Source organism: Monodelphis domestica, chromosome 8, assembly GCF_027887165.1.
Source record: "Monodelphis domestica isolate mMonDom1 chromosome 8, mMonDom1.pri, whole genome shotgun sequence".
NCBI lineage: Eukaryota > Metazoa > Chordata > Mammalia > Didelphimorphia > Didelphidae > Monodelphis > Monodelphis domestica.
Window position 1 is genome coordinate 204,245,521 of NC_077234.1, and position 27,548 is coordinate 204,273,068.

Sequence of the window (27,548 nt, forward strand, 5' to 3'; positions counted from 1 at the left end):
CATGTTTAATTTATTTTTCTTCATGTCTACAGAATAAATCCCATCCATTTAAGTATAGATTAAAAGGAGCCCTGAACTACATCATTTGGTAAAGCAAATCATTTCTTGGTTGCTTAAGATAGAATACTTATTCTTTTAAAAATACAGAATTGTTATTCTTTAAAAAAATTCCATTTTGATGGTTCTTGCCTTCTTTGTCAGTTTGGATTTATGAAACCAGCAAGGAAGTTTTAAAAAGAATTACAAAGGCTATATGACCATTTGAAAATATGCTCTAAATCAAGGATTGGGAAACTAAGGTTTACATTAGCCAGAAGCTAAGAATGGCTTTTTGCATTTTAAGATTAAGTTTTAGTGACAGTTATAAGTAGCTCAGTGGATAGAGTACCAAGCCTGGAAATGGGAGGTCCTGGATTCCACTCTGACCTCAGATACTTCCTAGCTGAGGGAGGACCCTGAGCAATTCACTTCATCCCAATTTCCAAGCCCTTAGTGCTCTTCTTCCTTGGAGTTGATACTTAGTATTTGTTTCAAGATAGAAGGCATGGATTTTTAAAAATCAAGTTTTAGTGTGTTAAAAATGTTAACATTGAATATAGATTTGGACCTCCAACTATGGTTTGCTGACTGACCCCTGCTCTAAATTACTGAAAATACTAATTAAATCAACTCAGAGGTTTTGCCACATACCTTAGAAATTGACCAAAAAATGGGAACAGTTAATGATGAAATGAGCTATTTTTGAAAATGTATGTCTTATTGAGCAACTCGAGTCCATCACTTTTATGTCAAGCAGTGGAAAATGTGCTTCATCATCATCCCATTGGAATGAGAACTGGTCAATGAATTGATCTGAATTATCAAATCTTTTACAGTTCTTTAGTGTATTGTTGTATAATTAGTTATCCAGGTTCTGCTCACTCTACTTTGCATCAGTACATTGGATCTTCCTAGATTTCTCTGGGAGTGTCCATCTCATCACTGCTTATAGAATAATAACCTTTCATTGCATTCATAAGCCACAGTGATAAGGAGATAGGTCCATTGGTGGAGCTGTAAAGTGGTCAGTTTTATGGATATCTTGTGAAATCATGCTAGAATGTGACCCAGAGGTTCCACTTTGGAGGGGGTGGGCAGGGTAGAAGCAAAAACCCAATTTATAACAAAATATTCAGAACAACACTCTGCAGTAGCAATAACAGGAAAAAGGGGGCCTATCACTGGGGACTGCCTATTAGTAAGGGACTATTGTGGATTTTGATAACAGCATCATGAAGAGCAATATCGTTCTAAAATGTTGCTAAAATCATAATGTAGCATTGTTCCTATGAAATTAACTGTTCTGTAATAGTGCTTTGCCTAATACTATGTATTCTCAGAACCAGTTCATGATATTAAAGCATAGGTGCTTGTATTTTTCTTGTATTCAGGTGATCAGTGCTCTGATTATATTTTCTTGGTTTGAATAGCCAGGGTTGTCTGGTCATAACTGATGGGAGGGAAATTAATATGCTTTTCCAAGCTTTTAAAAATTAAAAACCCTCTTTATTTAAGCACACACACACACACATATATCTCAATAATGTTAATCATTAAGTTAAAAAATATGGTATGGGACAGCTACATGGCTCAGTGGATTGAGAGCCAGACCTGGAGATGGGAAGCCCTAGGTTCAAATCTGCTCTCAGACACTTCTTAACTGTATAACCTTGGACAAGTCATTTAAACCCAGTTGCTTAGTCCTTACTGCTCTTCTGTCTTAGAACTTATACTTGGCATTTATTCTAAAATGGAAGATAAAGATTTTGAGAAATGAAACAGAACACAGTATGTATTTAGAGCAAGATTTTTTAGATATCTAGTTACAATTAGATACTTTATTCACTAATGCTCAGTTGTCACCAATCATTGCTTAATGTAACTTTAATTTCTTTAGTTTACATGAAATATTTCTTTCAAGTCACTCTAAGTCATTTACCTCATAAAATTTTTTTCAGGTTATATGCAAGATTTCTGCACTTCAGAGCTCCCAAATAACTTTTTATGAAAATCATTTGCAGAAAGTTCTCATCTGCCAATAACTTTCCTATTACTATAGCATAGTCTATTTATCCTGCTAGATTCCTCTAACTCTCATTTTTTTGTCTTCAAAAGATTATGGTTGAGGGGGCAGTTAGGTGGCTCAATGGATTGAGAGCCAAGCAGAGAGATGGGAGGTTCTGGGTTCAAAGTCTGATCTCAGACATTTCTTAGCTGCCCTGGGCAAGTCACTCAATTCCAATTGCCTAGTCCTTACAACTATTCTGTTTTGGAACCAATCTACCATATTGATTCTAAGATGGAAAGTCAAGGTTTAAAAAGAAAAAGACTATGGTTGCCCAGTGCATTCTTCCCAAATAGGATGAAGCCATATAATTGTCATTCAGAAAGAATGAATGAAATATTTTTGATGACTATGTTCAAGACCCTGAATTGTGATGTGATATTGACTCTTCTCTCAATGGAATTACCATGTAGTCAATAAACATTTACTAAATGCCTACTATGTGCTAGGCACTATGCTTAAAGAAAGACAGTCCTTGCTCTTAATCTAATCTAATTTTATCATCTTTATAATCTAATAGGAGAAGACAACTTGTAAAAGGAAGCTAAAAAGGAATTAGGATAAGGTAGGGAGCAAGCAAAAGGGAGGGACCTGGTCCTGGAGAAATTTAAAAGTAGGTGGAAAATGAAGAAATGACTGATCTGGGTATTATCTTTAAATGGAGGTTTGAGGAGGAACTCCCTATTCTGATCTCCAGGAGCCATGAAGATTTCTAAACCAGAGATTAATGGAGTCATTTCAAAATCTTGATTTCCAATCACTTTTCTAATCCTTTTTTGGACTTCTCAGTTCCTTTAACTGTCAAATTAAGGAGTTCAACTACATAACTTCTAAAGTCCCTGATGACTTTGAATCTATGATCCTATGAATGAGGGCCACAATCTGACAAATATCAGAAACATTGATTGAGATGTGGCCAAAAGATTGAGATATATGATAATCACGACATGACACAACAATAACAGTTTTAGCTGATGTGATTCCATAATAGCATTTTCTTAAAATGTCACTCCCAGCTTGATTGAGATCTTATGCTCCTTTGTTGTGGGTGCCATAGGAATAGGAGGGAACAGAAAATGATTCAGTAGCCTTGAATCATAATGTCCAAAAGCAAAGTTGAGAGTCTGCATTTTGTTTTCATGACCAGGTCAGGATCAGTTCAGAGTGTTTGCATAATTATTCTAAAACTAAGGCAATATGCTTTTAGTGTACTCTTAGAAATAAAAATATTACAAATCAAAACTGACTGAGGAATATTTCCAACTAAGATGTACTGTTGAGAATACTGAAAAAAATTATAGTCCTTGGTCACTGATGACCTCATATAGAGAAATAATAATAAAGCTAATGTAGTTTGATATAAAACCCAGGCAGGAGACATTTTTGTATATTTACAATTCTGTTTCTTCACAGAAGTAAGTATAACAAGTGAAAAAATACCACAAGTGAGGAGCAGAGACTCAAGCCAAGAGTAAGTATTTCAATTTCATTAAGGTATTTCAGGCTTTTTTGGCCATCTTTTTTTAATCTGAATGAAACTTTTTTCTCCTTCTCCCCCTCCACAGTCCTCAATTACACCTCACAGAGATCTGTTCTTAGTTCTCTAGATATGTCTTCAGAAACCTGGCTCAAGATCCATGGCTTGGCTGCTAAGCGACTCACCATAATGGATGTCTTATCCACTTCCACAATTCCACATCGCTCGAAATATGTGCCAGTTCTGGGCAAGCATGTTGGTTCTAAAGTATATGATTCGGTAAAACTCACACTGTTCTTGGCAAAGCTTTATTCTATATAAACTACAACTCCAGTAGTGTTGCTTCCAGAGAAAAGGGTTTTGCTATTTCTTTGCATCCTCATGTAATACATTTAAATTGCTTTGTGTGTGTTCTATACAAAAAATACATATTACATTTTTAGAAAATGTTTATTCATGATGTAGCTGCTGAAAAAATAGGTTGTTAAATGAATATGGCTCTTTTTATCTGAGGGAGATGTAAAATGGGCTTCCATAATGCAGACTCTTCTTGCCTATTTACCAGTGGGTGGTAGTATGGAGCTATTTAGGTATTTCACTATAGATGCAAATTTTCTACATAGCATCATGGAGCTGGAAAGGACCCTTAAAGGTCATTCCATTCATTTGCTTGCTTTCTCACCCAAAGAGATGAGATTTTTTTTTTTGGTCTTTAAAAGGTCTCTAGATTAATTTAACAGCTTCCTTCAGTAACTCATCTGGATGCTTGATGTCACTTACTGTAGGTAAATTAAATCTTTGTCTCAGTAAAAATGCTTGCTGGCCCAGGATAATCCTATTTCTTCTTCTACTGTCTTCATGAGGACTGAGAACAGTTCTCTGAGATAACCATTCTTGGCCTTGCAAACAATGATCAGCTTACCTCTCATCTTGCAGATTACTCTAAGCACAGTTCTTCTGATATTACCTCATAGGTATTGGTTATTTATTTATTTGCAATTTCAAGATCATCTTTGAAGATCTTTTCCCACCTCCCTAAGTTTCTGTAGTCATTTTGCCCTTGATGCATCATTGACTTTGATTATCATTGATATTTGCCTGGGACTCAGCTCAATGAGTTGCCTCATGGTTACTCTTAGTTTTTGACAACATTGCTGCATTGCTAGATCATGCTTAGTTTTCATGGTTCCATCTGTTTTTCACCACAGAAGCGGTTCCAGACCTTCTTTTCTTTCCCTAAGTCTCCCATATGACCCTCTTAACCTAAATTCCCAGCAGAAACCCTGGGTTCACACTTTATTAATAAAAACAGAAGCTATTCTCAATGAACTCCCACTATTCCTCTTTCCCCATCCCATCATGGCCCATCACCACCTTCTTTATACTAAATTCTGATTAAGACACAGGCCTTTGCCTCACCAAAGCTAACCCCTCTATGTGTACCCTTTATCCCATTCCCTTCCATCTCCTCTAGCATACTGTCCCCACGAATCTTTCTCTAATTTTCAAATCCCTCCTCATCTATTGGTTTACTGACAACCTATAAATATGCCTAAGTCTCTCTCATTCTTAAAAATCCTCATTAGAGCTTACTGTCCTTGCTAGCTGTTCTCTTTCTTCATGTTTTCAGCTAAACTCTTTGAAAAAGCCATCGATATTTGGTGGCTCTATTTCCTCTCTTCTCACTTTCTTCTAACCTCCTTGCAAACTGGCTTGTGACCTCATCATTCAACCAAAATTGTTCTTTCCAAAGTTACCGGTGGTCTCTAAGTCACCTAATCTAGTGACTTTTTCCTCAGTTCCTCATTCTTCTTGACCTGTCCACAACATATGACAGTGAGGACCATCTCTGGGATCCTCTATCCTCTCTGACTCTTTTTTTTAAAATCATTATTTTATTTGGTCATTTCCAAACATTATTCATTGGAAACAAAAATCATTTTCTTTTCTTCCTCCCTTCCCCCCCCCCCCCCACCTCTCCCATAGCTGGCGCATGATTCCACTGGGTATCACAAGTGTTCTTGACTCAAACCCATTTCCATGTTGTTGGTGTTTGCACCAGAATGTTCATTTAGAGTCTCTCCTCAGTCATATCCCCTCCACCCCTGTAGTCAAGCAGTTGCTTTTCTTAGGTGTTTTACTCTCACAGTTTATCCTCTGCTTGTGGATAGTGTTTTTTAGATCCCTGCAGATTGTTCAGGGACATTGCATTGTCCCTAATGGAGAAATCCATTACCTTCGATTGTCCACAGTGTATCATTCTCTGTGTATAATGATTTCCTGGTTCTGCTCCTTTCACTCTGCATCAGTTCCTGGAGGTCATTCCAGTCTCCATGGAATTCCTCCACTTTATTATTCCTTTGAGCACAATAGTATTCCATCACCAACATATACCACAATTTGTTCAGCCATTCCCCAATTGAAGGGCATCCCCTCATTTTCCAATTTTTGGCCACCACAAAGAGCGCAGCTATGAATATTCTTGTACAAGTTTTTTTTTCCTTATTATCTCTTTGGGGTACAAACCCAGCAGTGCTATGGCTGGATCAAAGGGCAGACAATCTTTTAGCGCCCTTTGGGCATAGTTCCAGATTGCCCTCCAGAATGGATGGATCAATTCACAACTCCACCAGCAATGAATTATTGTTCCTACTTTGCCACATCCCCTCCAGCATTCATTACTTTCCATAGCTGTCATGTTAGCCAATCTGCTAAGTGTGAGGTGATACCTCAGAGTTGCTTTGATTTGCATCTCTCTGATTATAAGAGATGTAGAGCACTTTTTCATGTGCTTATTAATAGTTTTGATTTCTTTGGTTGAGAACTGCCTATTCATGTCCCTTGCCCATTTATCAATTGGAGAATGGCTTGATTTTTTGTACAATTGATGTAGCTCTTTGTAAATTTGAGTAATTAAACCTTTGTCAGAGGTTTTTGTGAAGATTGCTTCCCGATTTGTTGCTTTCCTTCTGATTTTAGTTACATTGGTTTTGTTTGTACAAAACCTTTTTAATTTGATGTATTCCAAATTATTTATTTTGCATTTTGTGACTCTTTCTAAGTGTTGCTTGGTTTTAAAATCTTTCCCTTCCCAAAGGTCTGACATGTATACTATTCTATGTTCGCCTAATTTTCTTATAGTTTCCTTCTTTATGTTCAAGTCATTCACCCATTCTGAGTTTATCTTGGTGTATGGTGTGAAATGTTGATCCAAACCTAATCTCTCCCACACTGTCTTCCAATTTTCCCAGCAGTTTTCATGAAATAGTGTATTTTTATCCCAAAAGCTGGGTTCTCTGGGTTTGTCGTATACTGTTCTGCTGAGGTCACTTACCCCGAGTCTATTCCACTAATCCTCCTTTCTGCCTCTTAGCCAGTACCAAATTGTTTTGATGACCGCTGCTTTATAATATAGTCTGAGATCTGGGACTGCAAGGCCCCCTTCCTTTGTATTTTTTTTTTCATTGTTTCCCTGGATAGCCTTGATCCTTTGTTCTTCCAAATGAACTTTGTTATAGTTTTTTCTAAATCAGTAAAAAATTTTTTTGGAAGTTCAATGGGTATGGCACTAAATAGATAAATGAGTTTGGGTAGGATGGTCATTTTTATTATATTGGCTCATCCTACCCATGAGCAGTTAATGTTCTTCCAATTGTTCAAGTCTAGTTTCAGTTGTGTGGAGAGTGTTTTGTAGTTGTGTTCATATATTTCCTGTGTTTGTTTCGGGAGATAGATTCCTAGGTATTTTATTTTATCTAAGGTGATTTTGAATGGGATTTCTCTTTCTAGTTCTTGCTGCTGAGCTGTGTTGGAAATATATAGAAATGCTGATGGCTTATGTGGGTTTATTTTGTATCCTGCAACTTTGATAAAGTTGTTGATTATTTCCATTAGCTTTTTGGTTGAATCTCTAGGATTCTTTAAGTAGACCATCATGTCATCCGCTAAGAGTGTTAACTTGGTCTCCTCCTTGCCTATTTTAATGTCTTCAATTTCTTTTTCTTCTCTAATTGCTACTGCTAGTGTTTCTAGTACAATGTCAAATAATAGAGGTGATAATGGGCATCCTTGTTTCACTCCTGATCTTAATGGGAATGGATTTAGTTTATCCCCATTGCAGATGATATTAGTTGATGGTTTTAGATATATACTGTTTATTATTTTTAGGAACAACCCTTCTATTCCTATGCTTTCTAGTGTTTTTAATAGGAATGGGTGTTATATTTTATCAAAGGCTTTTTCTGTGTCTATTGAAATAATCATGTGATTTTTGTTGGTTTTCTTGTTGATGTGGTCAATTATGTGGATGGTTTTCCTAATATTGAACCAGCCCTACATCCCTGGTATAAATCCTGCTTGATCATGGTGAATGACACTTCTGACCACTTGCTAGAGTCTTTTTGCTAGTATCCTATTTAAGATTTTTGCATCTGTATTCATTAGGGAGATTTGTCTATAATTTTCTTTCTCTTGTTTTTGGCCTGCCTTCCTTTTTTAAATTAGATTGACCAGTACTTTGTCTTTTTTGTCTGTTTTTTCAAAGTACCAGCTTCTAGTCTCGTTTATTAGTGCAATAGTTCTATCACTTTTGGTTTTATTAATTTCTCCCTTAATTTTTAGGATCTCTAGTTTGGTTTTCTTCTGGGGGGTTTTAATTTGTTCGTTTTCAAGTTTTTTGATTTGCATTTCCAATTCATTGATCTCTGCCCTCCCTAATTTGTTAATACATGCACTCAGGGATATGAATTTTCCTCTAAGTCCTTCCTTGGCTGCATCCCATTAGGTTTGAAAGGATGTCTCGCCATTGTCATTTTCCTCATCAAAATTATTAATTGTTTCTATGCTTTCTTCTCTAACTAACCGATTTTGGTGTATCATATTATTTAATTTCCAATTAATTTTTTATTTGGCTCTCCATGTACCCGTACTGATCAATATTTTTATTGCTTTATGATCTGAAAAGGTTGCATTTATTATTTCTGCTTTTCTGCATTTGAGTGCCATGTTTCTGTGACCTAGATCTATTTTTGTGAATGTGCCATGTGGTGCTGAAAAGAAGGTGTATTCTTTTTTGTCCCTATTTATTTTTCTCCATATGTCTATTAACTCTAATTTTTCTAAGATTTCATTCACCTCTTTTACCTCTTTCTTATTTATTTTTTGGTTTGATTTATCTAAATTTGATAGTGGTTGGTTCAAGTCTCCCACTAATATGGTTTTACTGTCTATTTCCTCCTTCAATTCTCCTAGTTTCTCCATTAGAAATTTGGATGCTATTCCATTTGATGCATACATGTTGATTAGTGATATTTCCTCATTGTCTATATTCCCTTTTAACAGAATATATTTACCTTCCCTATCCCTTTTGATCAGGTCTATTTGTGCTTTGGCTTTGTCAGATATCGTGATTGCAACTCCTGCCTTCTTTCTATCAGTTGAGGCCCAAAAGGTTTTACTCCATCCTTCAATTCTGACCTTGTGAGTGTCTACCCGTCTCATGTTTGTTTCTTGAAGACAACATATGGTAGGGTTTTGAATTCTAATCCAATCTGCTATTTGTCTACGTTTTATGGGTGAGTTCATCCCATTCACATTCAAAGTTATGATTGTCACTTGTGGATTCCCTAGCATTTTGATATCTTCCCCTAGTTCTGAGCTTTCTTCCCTAGCTATATCCTTTTGAACCAGTGATTTACTTTAGGTCAGTCCCCCTAGTCCCCTCCCTTGGTATGCTTCCCTTTCTAGCCCCTCCCTTTTAATGCTCCCTTCCCCTCCTCCCTCTCCTCCCCTCCATTTTTATACTCCCTTCCCCCTCCTCCTCCTTAATTTCCCTTTCTTTCTTTCTTTTTTTTTTAAAACCCTTACCTTCCATCTTGGAGTCAATACTGTGTATTGGCTCCAAGGCAGAAGAGTGGTAAGGGCCAGGCAATGGAGGTCAAGTGACTTGCCCAGGGTCACACAGCTGGGAAGTGGCTGAGGCCTGATTTGAACCCAGGACCTCCAATCTCTAGGCCTGGCACTCAATACACTGAGCTACCCAGCTGCCCCCTTCCCTTTCTTTCTTACCCTGTTGGATAAGATAGAATTCAGGATCCCACTGGATCTAGATGTTCTTCCCTCTCAGAGTTGATTTCACTGAGAGTAAGGTTTAAGTAATACCACTTCACGCTCTCTTCCTCTCCTTCTCATATGAGAGATCTTCCCCTCCCCTTCCCATGTGCATCTTTGTATGGGAAAGGTTATTCTATTTAGTCCCCCCCATTTCTTGAAGTAAGTCTTTGTATTGTTGATGCTTCCTCCCCTCCCTTTTCCTTTCTTTGCCCCCGCTTTCACCAAATCTTCTTGATCCCCCAATCTTTCCCTACACATGATTCTTCTAGCTACTCTTATGGTGCATACAATTTTTGAGAGTTACACAATACATTTTCCCCACCTATTAATATATATAATTTGATGTAAATGTAGTCTTTATAGAAGAGAGTTTGACTTAAAGAAAAAGATAAGATTTATCTCCTTTTCCCTTTCTTTCATATTTACCTTTTCATGTTTCTCTTGCTTTCTGTGATTTGATATCAAATTTTCCACTAAGTTCTGGTCTTTTCTTAGCAAATGCTTGGAAATCTTCTATTTTGTTGAATGCCCATACTTTCCCCTGGAAGTATATAGTCAGTTTTGCTGGGAAGTTGATTCTTGGTTGGAGACCCAGATCTCTTGCCTTTCTAAATATCGTGTTCCATGCTTTGCGGTCTCTTATTGTGTTAGCCGCTAAGTCCTATGTGATCCTTGTGGGAGCCCCCCTATATCTCAACCTCCTCTTCTTTGCTTCTTGTAGGATTTTCTCCTTTTCTTGGAAGCTCTTGAATTTGGCGATTACATTCCTGGGGGTTGCCTTTTGGGGATTTAGTATAGAGGGTTCTATGAACCCTTTCTATTTCTATTTTGCCCCCTTGCTCCAGAACATGTGGGCAATTTTCTTCTATAATCTCCTGTAGTATAACACCGAAGTTTTTGTTTATCTCTGGTTTTTCGGGCAGACCAATAATTCTCATGTTGTCTCTTCTTCCTCTGTTTTCCATGTCTGTGACCTTTGCAGTGAGATATTTTGTGTTTCCTTCTAATTCATTAATTTTTTGGCTTTGCTTTATTAATTCATGCTGTTTTGCATGCTCACTGTCTTCCAGTTGCTTAATTCTCGTTGTTAGGGACTGGTTTTGCTTTTCAGCTTTGTCTGCCCTTCTATTAGATGCTTCCAGCTCTTTCTCCAATTGTGAAGTCTTGTCTATCAGACTGCTGATCTCTTTCTCCCATTTTTCTTTACAGAAGGTTTCCATCTTTTGGGCAAGCTCCAATTTGAGTTCTTCCAGAGCTTGTGGATAATTTCCATTTTGGGAGGCATGTTTTGATTTTGTTTGGGTTTCATCCTCTTTATCTTCTTTTCCTTGGGTACTCCCACCATAAAAGTTTTCAATAGTTACCTTTTTCCCTTTCTTCCTGGAGGCTTGATTTTGGGCTATGTGAGCCATCCCTTTGTTGGTTTTATTCCCCTTTCCTTTTTGGTCTGGGGTTTGGGTGATATGGGCGGGCTTTCTGTGAATTTAGGTTGCCTCAGACTAGTTCTTCCCAGCCTCCGAGGTTTCTTAGAGTGCAGGCCCCTGTGCTCGGCAAGGCCGCCCCTTTGCTCAGTGTGGCCACCCCTTTGCTCAGCTTAGCCTCTCAGCATGGCTGCCCCTTTTCTCAGTGCAGGATTTTCCTGTGAAACTGCCCTGAGAGGTTGTTTCCTTGCAGTCTTTAGATCCCAAGGATCCTGGTGTGCCCCCCCAGAGAGAGATGCTCCTCACTCACTCGCTGTCCCAGTGAACTTTCTGATACCTTACTCTGGTTGGGGGGGGGGGGGAGGCTCAGTTCACGTTTTTGTGCAAGCTTTTCCTCCTCCTTATAGTGTGGAAATGTTCAAGCCCCACGTACCTTCGTTTCTGTGGGGGTACTGGAGAGTCCCTCTGTTCTTCCAAAGGTGATTTTTATGCTCTTTTGAGGTAGTCTATTTCGTTTGATGCTGGGGAGAGGAAGTGATTCTCGTCTAGATTGCAGCCATGTTAACCCGGAAGTCCCCCTCTCTGACTCTTAATAAAACATTTCTCATGGATTTCCTTCTATTTCACTCATTTGCAGGATCTTCATCTATGTCATAGACATTAACTATGGGTGTACATCAAGACTCACTCTCATAGACTTTCTTCTCTTTTCTCCCTCTATTTTTCTCACCTGATGCTCTCATCACCTCCCATAGTTTCCAATATCATCCCTGTAAAGATGAATTCTAGATACAGTCTAGTCTCTTTCCCCAGCTCCAGTTCCTCATTATTAACTACCTCTTAGAAGCTTCAGATTGAATAGTGTCCTGTAGGCATCTCAAACTCCATACGGGTAAAACAGAACTCATCACCTCCTCCTCCTCCTCCTCTCCCCAGTCCACCCTCAATGGAACTTCTCTAATGCTGTTGAGGGGACCACAATTCTTTTTGTTGTCTAGGTTTTATGCCACCTATGTAACCAGTTATCAAATCTTTTCCTTCCATTACAATACATTTCTTGTATAATTGACCTTTACTGTACTCAGACAGCCACCACCTTAGTTCAAGCCTTCGACACTTCTTTCCTGGACTATTTAAAAAATTCCTTCCCTTCAGTCTTAGAATCGTTATTGTGTATTGATTCCAAGGCAGTAGAGTGGGAAAGGTTAAGCAATGAGGATGAAGTGACTTGCCTAGGCTCATACAGGTAGGATGTGTTTGAGGCCAGATTTCAACCCAGAAACTTCTGTCTTTAGGCCTGGCTCTTAATCAGCTGAACCATATAGCTGTCCCCCAAACTATTCTTAACTTCTTAATTAGATTTCTTGCCTCAAGATTCTCTGAACTCCAATCTGTCTGCCATACTGCCAAAATGATATCCTGAAACTAGAGGTCTGATTATGTCACCCAATCTCCAGGACCTAATATAAACTGTTCTCTCTGGAGTGTGTAAATCTCTTCATATCTGGCCCTTTTCTGTTTTTCCCCCCAATATTCTTACACATTATTTGCCTCCAGGCACTCTACAATATGATCATTCTGAACTACTTTCTATTCCTCATGAATGGTGCTCCGTCTTTATGCTATGCCTTTGGACTAGCTATATCCAATTCTGGAATGCCCTTCCTTCTTCCTTCTGCCTCTTAGAATTCCTGGCTTTCTTTAAGACTCAGCTCAAGTGCTACCTTCTGCAGGAATTCTTTCTTGGTTTCCCTTTGATGCTATTGCTAATGCTCTAAAGTTATCTTATATTTTACTCTCACTGTGTACCATATATATCTATTTATGCTCATATAAAATCAGGTAGCTAAGTGGTGCAGTGGATGGAACATTGGGCATATAGTCATAAAACTTCATGAGTTCTAATCTGACTTTAGAAACTTACTGTGTAACCCTGAGTAAGTCATTGCATCCTGTTTGCCTCAGTTTCCTCATCTGTAAAATGAGTTGGAGAAGGAAATTGCAAACTGCTCCAGTATCTTTGCTAAGAAAACCCCAAATGGGACCATAAAGAGTCAGACACAGGTGAAAATGGCTGAACAATATACTCGTATTGTTTTCTCCACTCTACTATAATATGGAGAGAATAAAAAGTAGGACATTTTCTCACTTTTCCACTATATCCTAGAACTTACCACAGTGCCTGGCACATACATGTCTGTTGTTTGATTGGATTTAGTTTTATTTTACCCTTTATTCTTAATTAACTCTAGCAACTTCATACTCTGATCTTGTGCCTCAAAGTGCTAGCCTTTGTTTTAGTAAGTACATTTACTTATCTAGACTACCTTTGCTGTAGATAATGAAATAGACTGAAAAAGTATCTGCCTCTGCAAAGCTTAGGAGAAATCAGATATTTAGATATTGCCAAAAATGTCTATATTGCTTTACAACCATTCCGATTAGATATATTTGGAAGAAATGCATAGGATTATTTTTAGTCTGTTGTACAAGATATTTAGGGGAATATGTATAATCCTGATTAACATGTTTGGGCATCCTAGAGTCCTAAATTTAGTGTGTAAGGGACCTTAGAGATTATCTAAGCCAAGTCCCCCATTTTATAGTTGAAGGGAAATGAGCCCCAATGAAAGTTAACTGATGTGCCCAAGAATGGGCCCTTGAAATCAAGTTCTCTGACCAGATATTGTTATTTCTACTTACTAAAGTATCTGTGAATTAGCATTGGAGTCCTCGTATGAAAAGGTATCTCCTACCTGTCCTTTGGCCTCTTTGCTTCCATCTGAGCCTTCCTTCCTCCCTCTGGTAGTGTTTCTTTGGTAGTGATATCTTGTTTACCTCCAAAGGAAATATGGCCTCCATTGGCAGGAATTTATTTCCTTACCCACTGAACTTGACTTCTACTTAAAATACTTGCGTTAGTCAAAAAGCCATTTTATGTCCTCTAGGAAGGTTTAAGAAGGCTCCTCATACTCCATGGGTTTATTTCATTAAGATTCTTCAGCAATTTTATTTGGAGGAAAACACATTTGGTATCATTTCTGTGAAATCAGTGGACTTTAATGGCATCTAGAATTTATCTGCTATATCCTCTCTCACCAAGTCTCCCATAGACATAAAGTATGCCCATAAAAGTGACTTAATTAAGATGAGAAAATACTCCTCCTTCCCTTCTTTTCAGAGATAGGAAAGGATAGATGTAGAACATTGAATAGACTGACAGCCAGTGTGGATGTGTTAGTTTTATGGAACTGCTGAGGTTTTTTCCCTTTCATCTTTTTTATTCATATAAGGGATGTCTTTCTCTGGGGACAGAGTGGCAAAGGAATATATTTGAAAATGAAGCTAATATAAAAACAAAAGCATCAATAAAATGTTTAGAAATTATTTCAGAATTAAAAAGAAACTTCAACAAAGATAAAACTTAAAGTGAAATTAAATGGGGGAGTTTAAAGATAGAGAAACATTGAGTAATTATTTTTTTTTGAGTCAGAAGAGCTTATTTTTTATTTTTAAAAAGATTTAAATAATATATTACCTTCCCCCAACTGCAGGTAAAAAGCAATTTCTTAACAGTCATTAATTTTTTAAGTTCCAAATTCTCTCCCTCCTTTCTTTCCCCTTTCCTCCATCACTTCCTACCTCTTGAAACTGTAAGCAACCTAATATAGATTTTACATGTTCAACTCGTGAAAAATTTCCATATTAGCAATTTTGTGGAAGAAACATAAAACAAAAAAAGAGGAAAGAAAGTGAAATATAGCATGTTTTAATCTGCATTCTTACGCCATAGGTACTTTCTCTGAAGGCAGATGGCATTTTTCACCATGAGACTCTGCGATTCTCTTGCCTCACTATATTGCTAAGAATATATAGGCCATTCACAGTTTATCAAGAAATATTGCTATTACTGTGGATAATATTAATCTGGTTCTGCTCACTTCACTTTGCATGAGTTTCTATAGGTCTTTCTAGGTTTTTCTGAAATCATCCTGCTCTTCATTTCTAATAGCACAATAATATTCCATTATAATTATATACCACACCTTTTTCAACCCACTTGATGGACAATCCCTCCATTTCCAATTCTTTGCTATAACATAATGAGCTGCAATAAGTATTTTTGTACAAATTTCCCCTTTTTTATCTCTTTGGGCTACAGACCTTGTAGTAGTATCACTGGATCAAAGGGTATACACAGTTTTAAAGCCCTTTGGGCATAGTTCCAAATTATTCTCCACAATGGTTAGATTAGATCACAGCTCCACCAGCAGTGAATTAGTGCCCCAACTTCCCTGCATCCCCTTCAACATTTATCTTTTTCCTTTTTTTCATATCGGCCAATCTGATAGTTGTGAAGTGGTGCCTCAGAGTTGTTTTCATTTATATTTCTATGATCAAGAGTGATTTAGAGTCTTTTTTCATTTGACTATAGATAGATTTGATTTCTTCATCTGATAATTGCTTGTTCATATCCTTTGACCATTTGTCAATTGGAAAGTGACTTATATTTTTATAAATTTGGCTTAGTTTTCTATATACTTGAGAAATGAGACCTTTATCAGAGATAATTGCTGTAAAATTCTCCCCTCCCTCATCTTTCTGGTTTCCTTCTAATCTTGCTTACATTGGTCTTATTTGTACAAACCTTTCATTTTAATATAAACAAAATTATCCATTTTATATTTTAGAATCCTCTCTGTCTCTTTTTTGGTAATAAATTCTTCCCTTATCCACAGATCTAAAAGTTAACTATTCTAGGCTCTCCTAATTTTCTTATTGTCTTACTGTGTCTAAGTCATGTACTCATGTTGAACCTATCTTGGTGTATGGTGTGAAGTGCTTGTCTATTCTCAGGCTCTGCCATACCATTTTCCAATTTTTACCAACATATTTTTTTTGTCAAATAATGAGTTCCTGTCTCAAAAGCTTGGATCTTTTGATTTATCAAATACTAAATTAATATGGTCATTTATTATTAGATACTGTGTACCTAATCATTTCCACTGATTGACCACTCTATTTTTTAGCCAGTACCAGATCATTTAGGGTATAACCACTTTGTAATATAGTTTGAGATCTAGTATTATGAGATCTAGTAGTATTAGACCACTGTCTTTCACATTTTTTCACTGATTCCTTTGATATTCTTGACCTTTTATTCTTTCAGATGAATCTCATCAAATTTTTTCTAGCTCTATAAAATAATTTTGGAACAATTTGATTGTTAGGACACTCAACAAGTAGTGGTTCTTATTAATAGACAGTGAATAAGAAGTGGTTCTTATTCATAGATAATCCATCCCTGCCCCTGACATTCCTACAGAACTGTATGAAATTAATTGCTCATAAAATAGAATCATTATATCATTGCTGCCCACATTACTGACTAAATATGCATTTTAATTTTCATCTTTAAAAACAAACCCTATTTAGGTTAATTCACATGTATCATATTGACTTTTGGAAAAAGTTTTCCACATGTCCTTCTGTATTGATGGATAAGACAAATATATTAAATTAACTTACATCTAATTATAATACTTATATACTAGCATCCTTCACTTCTGTGGAATAGTTGGATATAATTTTCCCCCCTCAAGGGGAAGAGTTTGAACTGAGGGGCTCAGTGGCATGTAGGAAGTTTCTGATGAGTATATTCCTACCAATATAGATTGTTCTGCAACTTGGTCTTAGGAAGTTAACTAGAGCATTGAGATGTTAAACAACTAGGCTAGCTACTAAGAGCCAAGTGAAAGACTTGAATACTGACTCAGCTAGGGTTCCTATTCACTTTGTATGCTGCTCTTAGAGAAGAGAATATTATGATTAATGAAATATAATGGATCTTATGCTTGCTGTAATAACAGGAGCCAGGAGGCCAAAGTTCAAATGCTTCACCTGCCCCTAATTACATGTGACCATGGAACAGTCACTTCACTCCTCTTACCTTAATTTTCTCATCTTTAAAATGGGATAAGAATACTTTTTCTACTACCTCCACAGCATTATTGTACAGGATAGGTGCCCACTTTAGGATTTCGTAGGGATTGTCTAAATATATAGGGTATTCCAAAAGCCTTAGCACAATTTTAAGCTCTTTTGGCTTCTGATGAGGACATTTCTGTTAGTGTAGATTGTTCTGCAGCTTAGTTCTAGAGAGTTACCTTGTACATTGGGAAGTTAAGTGACAGGGTTGGCTGGTACATGTCAGAGGAAGAACTTGAAGCTCTAATAGCTTAAAACTATACTAAGACTTTTAGGACAATCTGTGTAGGCAAGGCAAGAATGGACATGATCTAAAATATGGCATCTTTCTCTGGAGAATTGAAAAGGAGCCAAGGACTATGCTTGTCCTGCCAACACACTAGACTTGGGAAGGGCAGGTAAATTTAAGAACAGCTGGACAATCTCAACTCCAGGCTCCATTAGGGTTCTCAAGGTAAGAATTACATCCATGTGCCTCCCTCAAATATTTCTGGTCTGAGGATTTGAAAAGTTCAGAACAAACATTACTTTCCTGCTTGTTCTTAAGAGGAGGGATGGCTTATATGCATCCAGTGCTAGTTACACAAAAGACCCTCACAAATAGTGAACAGTAAATAAACCTATTTATCCAAGAAAAACAGAAAATAGAAATTGGAGAAATTCTGTGGATTGGAACTCACCAGGAATATACAAGAACTTGGAACAAAATAAGACTTTACATTAACTAAGGAGAAAGGGAATAGTTTCATCCAGAAAAGGTCCATTCTCAGCAGTCTCTAGAATTTAAGACAAGTCCAGGAACATGATGGGGGTAGAAGTCAGATTAGAGCTGTAAGCAAATCACTTCATAAGTTTTAGAGAGCTTTATCAATTCAAGCTATTAACAACCAGTTTAAAAGCATAGAATTAGAATAAAATTCTCAAGGATGTACCATAAGAATGAGATCACACATCTATTAAGGTAGAATAAGATGAAATACACACCACTATAATGTCAACTGGCATCACTTATTATCTTTCTTAGATCCAGAAAGATCTTTCAGTACCTCCGAGTCATCTTTTTGAAAGAGTACAATGGTTTGGGGAGGAGGGTATATAGAAGGTTAGGCCAGAGTAGCACTTGAAGTACACCTTCCATAAATGCAAAAAGTGTAGCCCATTCGTAAAGAATGAGGAATATTGGGGAGAACTCACCCAAGGTAACACCAAAGTGTATCCTTTGAAAAAAGTGGCAAAATGTTGAATTTGGAAAAACAAAGTCGATGAAATCAAATTGGGCAGATGCTTATGAGAGATGATTTGGGAACTTACTACTGAAGAGGAGTTATCTGAAGCCATTTTGGGTTGGAGGGCAGATTATATAGAAGAAAGCATTTAAACTGTGCAAAATAGCATAGCATTTTATCTTGGTAGAATTTAGAAAGCAGAAAGTTTTGTGTCAGCAAAATAGTCTTAGAAATAGAATTTACAATTGAGGATGTAAGGGTAATCTGGTTAACCTAAATGCATAATTTCATTTGAGAATGGATTGTAGTCATATTGCTGGATGATGTCAGTGAGTATGCTGCCTCAGTAAAGGGAAAACCATGCAGATATTTGAGAGACTCTTATGAAAACAATTTACTCTGTGTTTACTTTGATAGGCCACCATTCCCTAAGAACCTGAGAAGTATGCAAGAATGGAATGATGGTATCCAGGTTCATAAAGCTCTAAGGCAATCCTCTTAAGTAATTGATCAGAGAGGGAGAGAGGGAGGAGATGGAAAATTTACCCTGCCCCTTTAACAGGAATAATAATGGCAATAATGCTCAAATCAGTTCTAGATTAATCACAAAGCATTTATTAAGCATCTGCTATATATCAGGTACTGTGCTAGGTAATAGGATATACATACAAAGAATGAAACAATTGTTGCTCTCAAGGAGTCTGTGATTTTGTCAGTATGGTGCGTCCTTCACCAAGGCACCTTACAAATCTCCCACGCCTTGGAAATAGTCTTCTTGAGCGCCCGTGACCCCCAAATGTATCTCTAGACATTTTCCTTTCTGATGGTAAGCCTCTGAGGACTTGGCTAGGATGGCCAAGGAATCGGTTGTTAAATCCACAAAGCCTTTGCAGCATCCTAGAGCTTGTGCTTACTTGGCATGGCCCTTGAGAACCTTGGGCTACCTTTGCTCAGTGAAGAACCTGAATAGGACTTTAGCAGAGAAATAAAAACAACAGCCTAAATTAACCCAGCACTTTTACCTTTCAAAGGTAAAACAAAACCAAAAACAAACAAGAACAACAACAGCAAAACTCTTTGGCCTCGGTTATTTCTTTGCCCCAGTTTTAAAACACGAGAAGAAGGATAAGGATAGAGAACTGAGAATGATAATCTACTTTTGGTCACAATTGAGATATTTAGATTTTGTGGTTATTGCTAATATTTCAAAGAAAGGGAAAGAATGGAAATCAGAGTGGAGCTAGAAAGGCTTAGAAACAGAGGCTGATAATTTGAATGGGGTTTTATTCATAGATTTTACTCTTCCACATCTCCTTAGATAGGTAGACTTTAAAAGCCCTGTTTAGCTTTGTTCCCAGTTCATTGTTTCATTCATGACTTATGCATGGGTTCTTTTTTTCCTCTCTATACAAACAGTTCTGGTTGCGTTTTCAGTCTTGACTGGACTCTCATCAAATCTATCACCTTGGAAATGAAATAAGTGAGCAGAGAGGTTGCCATAGCAACTCTTCATTACAGAATTCTAACTGGCATTTTTAGTTTCCAAGTGACCAGACAATTTCACCTGAGCTCTTTCAAAGAGATTAATTCATTACCCAGCTACATTTAGAATAAAACCTATCCTGGTTATTAGATGAATCTATAATTAACGATTCCAGATTGTCCATATTTTCAGAGGAATGCTTTTCTTTAGGTAAAATGATAATAACTAGCATTTACATAGTGCTTTAAGGTTTGAAAAAGAACCATTTATGTTATCTTATTTGATAAAAGAAGCTACAACTCTCAGGCTAGAACAAAACTCATTAATTTGAACTAATTTGGGAGAAAATCATGACACAGTGAAAAAATTATAGAATTTTTAAAATAAAGAAATATTATTTTAGCAATACTGACAGTCAATTAGCACTGTAACTGCATAGAGTCTTGATTAAAATATTTTGGTTAAAAGCTTTTTGTTTGTTCTCTGCGTAGTAACAAATGCATCCCGAAACATATGAATGTCCCTATGGCCCAAAATATAATAAAGGAAAGAACACTTCTCTTTCAGGCTAGTAGGAGGCTTCCTCTAGATTTCTTGACACTGAATTGGCATTAATAGAACACAATCCAATAACTATTTGTAAGTGCCTACTATATATGTAAGGTATTTTATCCTCTGATTTTTGCTCTCTCTTCCTTTTTTTTTAAAAAGCTCCTTTACCTTCTGTCTTAGAAACAATATTAAGTATTGGTTCCAATGCAGAAAAACAGTAAGCGCTAGGCAGTTGGGGTTAAGTGACTTAGTCAAGGTCACATAGCTAAGAAGTGTTTGAGATCCAAATTTAAACTCAGGATCTCCTGTCTTGAGACTGGTGCTCTATCCACTGAACCACCTAATTGGCCCTGATTATCTCTTATACAAGATATAGTCAGTCAATTTCATTTCCTGATCACATGCTCCTTTAATAATATCTTTTATATTATTTGTCTGATTTCATTTTTCATTGGTAATATATCATTGTCTACTTGTACCTATCATTTACCTCTTTATAGCATGTTCTGTAACCTGAAACATTAGGTCTTCATAGATTGTAGCATTCCAAGATTCATAACAATAAAATAATCTTAATCAGAGGTGTTTGCCATTGTTAGAAGAAAGATGATCAGGGTAGAGTCAAGCACAAGCATTTATTAAATATCTACTATATGCCAAGCACTGTGGCAAATAGTGGGAATAAAATCAAACTATTTTTGCTATCAAGTAGTTTATTTGGGGAGAGTCTAAATAGAAGAGGAATTCCTATTGATATGGATGACAGTATGCTGATTGCATCAAGCCCCAGAACACTGTAGTGCTACAATCATTCAAAAGGATTCGACCTAACTATACAGGAAAAATTGAATGGATATAGAATGCCTATCATCTGATATGAAGTTGGTTAGACAACCCATAAATCTGGTCTGTGAGTACATCTATTTTTAGCACATATAATAATTAGGCAATAAAGTAGGTCTAGAATTTAATAAGGGGAAGAAAGGAATCTGGATTATATTTAGGACACTGTGAAATCTTTTTAATGACTCAGATCTTCGCTGTGACACTATGATAGCACATCTAATTTGAGGCTTTTCCTTTTGTCATGGTCTTCTGGTAGACTATTGATTCTTAAATTGTCTCTCCTTGAATGATTTTCTAAATCTTCTGTTTTGTGAATGAGATGTTTCATATTTTCCTCAATGTTTTCATTCTTTTGGTTTTGTTTTACAGTGTCCTGCTGCCTTGTAAGGTCACTTAATTCTACTTGTTGTATTCTGGTTCTTAAAGACTGGATTTCATCCCTGGCTTTTTGGTCATCCTTCTCCTTCTGGTCTGATTTTCTTTGGAGGTCATCTTTCATCCTCTTTGCCTCATCTTTCATCTCCTTTGCCTTATTTTCAAGCTGGTTGATTTTGGCTTTCAAGACACTATTTTCTGTTTCCAGATGACTTATCTTAGTTTTTAAGTTCTTTTCACAATTGTCTTCATTCTCTCTCTCTCTTAATTGTGCTTTGAATTGCATTTTGAGTTCTTCCAAAGCCTGTATCCAATTTGCTGGAATGTCTGATTTATAGTTTGCTGATCCCTCCCCCTCTGTTCTTTTTGTTTTTTGCTCATTGCCTGTACAGAAGCTGTCTATTGTAATTTCTTTCTTTTTCTGTTTTTTTTTTTGCTCATATTTACCCCTTCTTTGCTCCCTGTATTTGTTTGTGCTCTTGCTCCTCTCATTTTTTTGGTTTTGGGGGTTTCTGTCAGTCTCCCCTCTTGGAGCTTTGACAGAAGATCTCTCCCTGCAGTCTGTGGGGGAGGGGTGTTGGAGTTTGAGCTTCCCTGTCCTCTGGAGGCTTTTGATTGGATTAAATTAAAGTCTAGCAGTCTGTGAGGGAGGGGTGTTGGAGTTTGGGCTTCCTTGACCTCTGAAGACTTTTGATGGAATTAAGTTCAGATGGGTTTGGCTGGATGTGCCCTGAGGCCAAAACCTCCCGGAAGGCTGGAGCAATATGGAGGGTCTCAGCTGCTGTGACCAGGCTGCCTGCTCTTCGCTCCCTCTCCAGCTTTTTCCCCACTGCCTGTGTTTGACACTCTGAGCCTGGAACAGCTCTTCCTGCAAGGTACTCCCTCTAGACCAGCACCTTTGCCCACCCAGAGGTTCCCACTGCTGCTGGAGGTGTATCGCTCTACGTGTGGGGGTGAGGAGGGGTCCTGGGACCTTCCTTCTGCCTTCCCCTTAAACTCAAATGTTCTTGGATTCTGGCTTTTGGGGGGGGGTGTATCTTTTGGATTGAGTCCAGCAGGAGGGTTCCTTGGCTCTGTCCTGTTGTTAGGTTTGATTTTCAGTCCCCTGGAAGCATTCAGTTTGTGATTGGTAAGGAAGGGTTTTCAGAGGTCTGAACTTCTGCTGCTTCTAAGCTGCCACCTTGACTCTGCCTCCAGCACATCTAATTCGAAAGGCAGCTAAGTGGCTCAGTGAACCTGTTAGACTATCAGTCAGGAAGACCTGAGCTCAAATCCAGTTTCAGATACTTACTAGCTATGTGATCCTGGGCAAGTCATCCTTTATTTGCTTTAATTCATTGGAGAAGAAAAATCATTCAACTGTCTTTGTCAAGAAAATCCCATGAACAGTATAGTCCACAAGGTTACAAAGAGGTGGGTACAACTGAACAATAACAAAAAATGTACTAATTCTGTGATTTGAATTCCCTTGATTCTTCTTTTTTTAACCTTTACCTTCCACATTAGAATCAATAATGGCATTGATTCCAAGTTAGAAGAGTGGTAATGGCTAGGTAATGGGGATTAAGTGACTTGCCCAGAGTTTCACAGCTGTAGAGTGGTTGAGGTAAGATTCAAACCCAGGACATCCCATGTCTAGGCTTGGCACTCAATCCATGGAGCTACCTCATTTCCTTGATGCTCATCATTGAAGGCTCATACCCCCAATTCCCTTGATTCTTTTTTTAAAATAAATTAATTAGATCACCCTAGTGCAAATATTAATAATATGGAAATAGGTCTTGATCAATGACACATGTAAAACCCAGTGGAATTGTGTGTCAGCTTTTGGAGGGGATGGGGAAGGGAAGGGAAAGAACATGAATCATGTAACCATGGAAAATATTATAAATTCATTAATTAAATAAAAATTTCCCCCCAAAATTAAAAATTAATTACTTTAGAATATCTGTCCATGTTTACATGATTCATGTTCTTTCCCTCCCCCCTTTCTGAGCTGACAAGCAATTCCACTGGGTTATACATGTATCATTGTTCAAAACCCATTTTCATATGATTATTTGCAATAGAGTGATCATTTAAAGTCAATCCCTTAATCATTCCCTTGATTCTTGATAATTGTTTGTTGAATAGTGTTGGACATAGTCCAAGAGAGCCTCCTGATTTAGCTTTATTAGTATCCAATGAAACAATGACCATCTTTTTGTTGATATAACAAAAAAGATATGAAAATTGTATGAAATTATGTAAACAGCACATTTGAGTAGATAAAAATAGTTATGTCAGAAAATCTTATCAAAAAACTTTCAGAACCATTTAATGATACTTTTGCTTATCTACAAACATTTTGTAATTTCATATGAAAGAGTCAATCAATTAACATTTAAGTACCTGTTATGTGCCTGACACTATGCTAAATTCTGAGGATACAAAAAGAAGCAAAAGACAGTCTCCCCCCTGCAGGATCTTAAAATCTAAAAATTCTCACTGAAAATCTTCAAAAAGAGAGTGTATAGAGGACAGTGAGGTGCCTCAGTGGATTGAGAGCCAGACTTAAACATGGGAGATCTTGGGATCAAATATGGCCTCAGATACCTCCTCACTGTGTGACCCTGGGGAAGTCACTTAACTCCTATTGCCTAGCCCTTACAATCCTTTTGCCTTAGAACTGATACTTAGTATTAATTCTAAGATAGAAGGTAAGGTTTTTTTTTAAAGAGTATATAGTTATTTTTCAGGGTGATTGCTAGGAAGTTATCATATTAGGTAAGAAATAATGAGGAGCTAGACTAGGATTATGAGAATAAAAAGACAAGGGCCAATACAGAGGTGACTGTAGAAATGGAATTCATAAGATTTGGTATCTACCTAAATGGATGACAAGGGAGAGAAAGGAATCAAAGAAAAATCCACGATTCCAACCATGGGTGAGGAGAATTATTATGTCTGTGACATATAGGGAAGTTGGAGAAAAGGAACCACATTATGGAGAGGAGATAATGGTTGAGTTGGAAAAGATCAGGGGGATAACCTTTTGCAGATCTAGTAAGGGAATTAGTTATCTCAGTCTGAAAGTCAAGAGATAGGTAATCTGGAGATAGATTTATGATTCATACACATGAAAGTAATAAAGGAAAAGTGGAAGAGGAGAAGGGAATTAAGAGTTCTTGTTCTTGTTTCACTTGAATTGCTTTAATCTTTCAGTAATCTTGCTCAGTTTCTTAGTTTCCTAATCTTCCCCCACATTCCTCAAATATCCCAGGAACTTCAGTTATCTCTCCTGCTAGATTGTAATCTCTTTAAGGGCCTCTAGTGACTTATTTATCTCTTGTTTCTCACTGAAGTACTTAGTAATACTTTATAGTTACCCTCAACCTGGTTTAGCCTGTCTTTCTAGGCAGTTTTGCCAGGATATGGTTGCTGTGCATGATACAGCTTCTTAGAGCCACAGGTGAGAATTGGACATCAAAGGTGGATGATCAATCTTGAAAATGGCTTAGCAGAGTCCTCACACCAGAAGTGGGAGTCCTACCTCATTCACCCTGTCAAAAGTCCAACAGTGAATTAGGGGGCCATCTACCTCTAAGCATGTGAAGACTCTGCTCCTCTACCCCTTAAGAATGGGAAGATGAGAAAAAGTATTCCAAGGACCACTGCATCCTGGGTTATCCCCAGTCATTCTGAGTTTTGTCTTGCCACCAGATTTTGATAATTCTGGATGACATAATGAGGCTGACAAATTTGTGCAGTTCTGCCTCACATAAATCCAATCATGTGTGATCTTTGAAAATGAAGGCCAGAAAATAACTCAGAGTATCTTGTAGTGCCTAGCAACTGTTTTTTCTATAAATGAATAAAAGAAGAATGAAGAGAAGGGAAAGGAAGGGATCAGCATTATCTGGAGGAATTGGTAGGGAAAGGGCTATGGTCCTACCACTTGTTGCCTTCTCAGGAAAAGTGTATTGATTGAGATGGTCTCCCAGGTCCCTTCCAGCTCTAGTGTAGGATGTTTTAAATTCATTTTCTGCTCCAACATTCCATGTTCTAATGGCTTTCCAAGTTCTAACATCTAAGACTAAAGTAGAGGGAGAGCGGATGAAACCTTTTTTGTTCTCAGATGATTGTGCACTCAATACAGCCTCTGAAACTGAGATGTAGCAAAATATGGGTTGATTCTCTGTCACTTGTGCTAATTATGGCCTGATGATTAACACCAAGAAAACAGATTCTCCACCAGACAGCATGGTACCTTCCATATATGGAACCATTGGTTATAGCAAATAGAGAAATTTTGATTACTGTGGATAAATTCACTTACCATGGTGACACATTTTCCTGGAGATGTACATGTAGATGATGAAGTTACCAAATCCTTTGCCAGTGCTAGCTCATTGTTTGGGAGATTCCAAAGGAAAGTGTTACAGGAAGAGCTATTAGACTGGCTACCAAACTGAAGGCTAATAGAACCATTATGAAACCATTGTCATTTTGAAACCTGGACAATATGACAGTGCCATGCCAGGAAATTGAATCACTTGCATTTGAATTGTCTTAAGATCTGAAGATCACCTGGAACTATAAGGTACTGGACACTGGAGACCTTCTTTGAACTGCCAAACATTCAAACTCTGTTGCAGAGAGTACAACTCCCATGGGTTGGCCATGTTGTTCAAATGCTAAATGTACATTTGCCAAAAGACTACATGACAGAGAACTCATAGAAGGCAAGGGGCTCTCACGGAGAGAGATCAGAAGAAGTGATACGAGGATACTCTCCAGGTGTCTCTGAAGAATGCTGGTACCAGTGTGAGACATAGGGGACATTGCGCAGGACCATCCAGTGAGATGTGCCTGCATCAAAGAAGGCTCTGTGCTTGATGGGCAAAACAGAAGTGCAGTCACTTAAAGAAACATGAGATAACACAAATTTGGAGACATCTTCAGCCCAAATATTCATATGGCCTGACTTAAGGTAGAGTCTTCCAAGCTTGTCTGATTAGTCACACACAGTTAGACATACTTGTACATTGAGTCTAACATAGTGATGCCATTTTGGTCCACTTTGAGTAGGAAGGACCACACCAACTCTGACCATTTGTGTCCTAAAGTCCCTCCCAGCCCTGACATTCCAGGGTCTAAGGTCCCTTAGAGCTCTGATAGTATTTCTTCTCAGATCCTTTTCAGCTCTGACAGTCTATGATAGCGTTGACAAAAAAAAAAAAAGTGCTCACTTTGGGCCACTGGGCAGAGATTTGGAGCATGCGGAAGTCCTTGGGCACTGGGAAGAGGAGAAACAGAGCAGCTCCCCCAGTGCCAGCCCTTCACCAATGCTGTTCTATGATCTTGGGGCTCTTCCAGTTGTGATACACTGTGGTTTTGCATTCGAGGAAGCAGCAGAGTGACCCTAATGCTGCCCAGCGACACCTATACCATGGATAGAACCCTTTTTGCCTGGACTTGGAGACCTGGATTTGAATCTCATCACAGAAATTTACCAGCTCTGTTACTCTTTGCAAGTCATTTAACTTTCCTGGGGCCCAAATCCTTCATCTGTAAAATAAAAGTGATGGATTTATTGACCACTAAGACCCCTTCTAGCTCTAAATCTGTGATTCAAGAAAACTTGTTTGCACCAACCTATTACTCTGTCTTTGCTTTGCCTTGTTAGCTGAACTTCCCATGGCCTTTGATCTAAAAGCGAGTATATGAAATATACCTTAAAATGAACTAACTGCACACTCAGCATGGCATTTTGGTACTTCTCTGAAGAGTGTTCAGTGTCAGCACCAGCAGATGCTTATTAGTGTGAGCAAAGAGAACGATGGAAATGGAGTGGACTAGAAAAACAGAGTTTTCAGTGAACCATAAAAAGTCTCTTGGATGTTTATAGGTGTCTGAGAAGCTCTTCCAGGTCTGTAAAGTTTCTTTTTCTCTTGGAGGCTCATCTGGTTTGTTTTAGTAAATC

At 37.7% G+C, this 27,548-nt stretch overlaps 1 protein-coding gene across 3 annotated transcripts in view; it reads left to right on the forward strand.

Annotated features, from left to right (window-relative positions):
• The window catches only part of VWA3B (von Willebrand factor A domain containing 3B), a 282,451-nt gene that overhangs the window by 178,618 nt on the left and 76,285 nt on the right, over positions 1-27,548 (forward strand). For all 3 annotated transcript variants that reach the window (XM_007501072.3, XM_016424839.2, XM_007501073.3), the window contains 2 exons: positions 3,518-3,575; positions 3,704-3,860. In XM_007501072.3, coding sequence (XP_007501134.2) covers positions 3,518-3,575; positions 3,704-3,860 — 215 coding nt within the window. The remainder of the gene's footprint in view (positions 1-3,517; positions 3,576-3,703; positions 3,861-27,548) is intronic.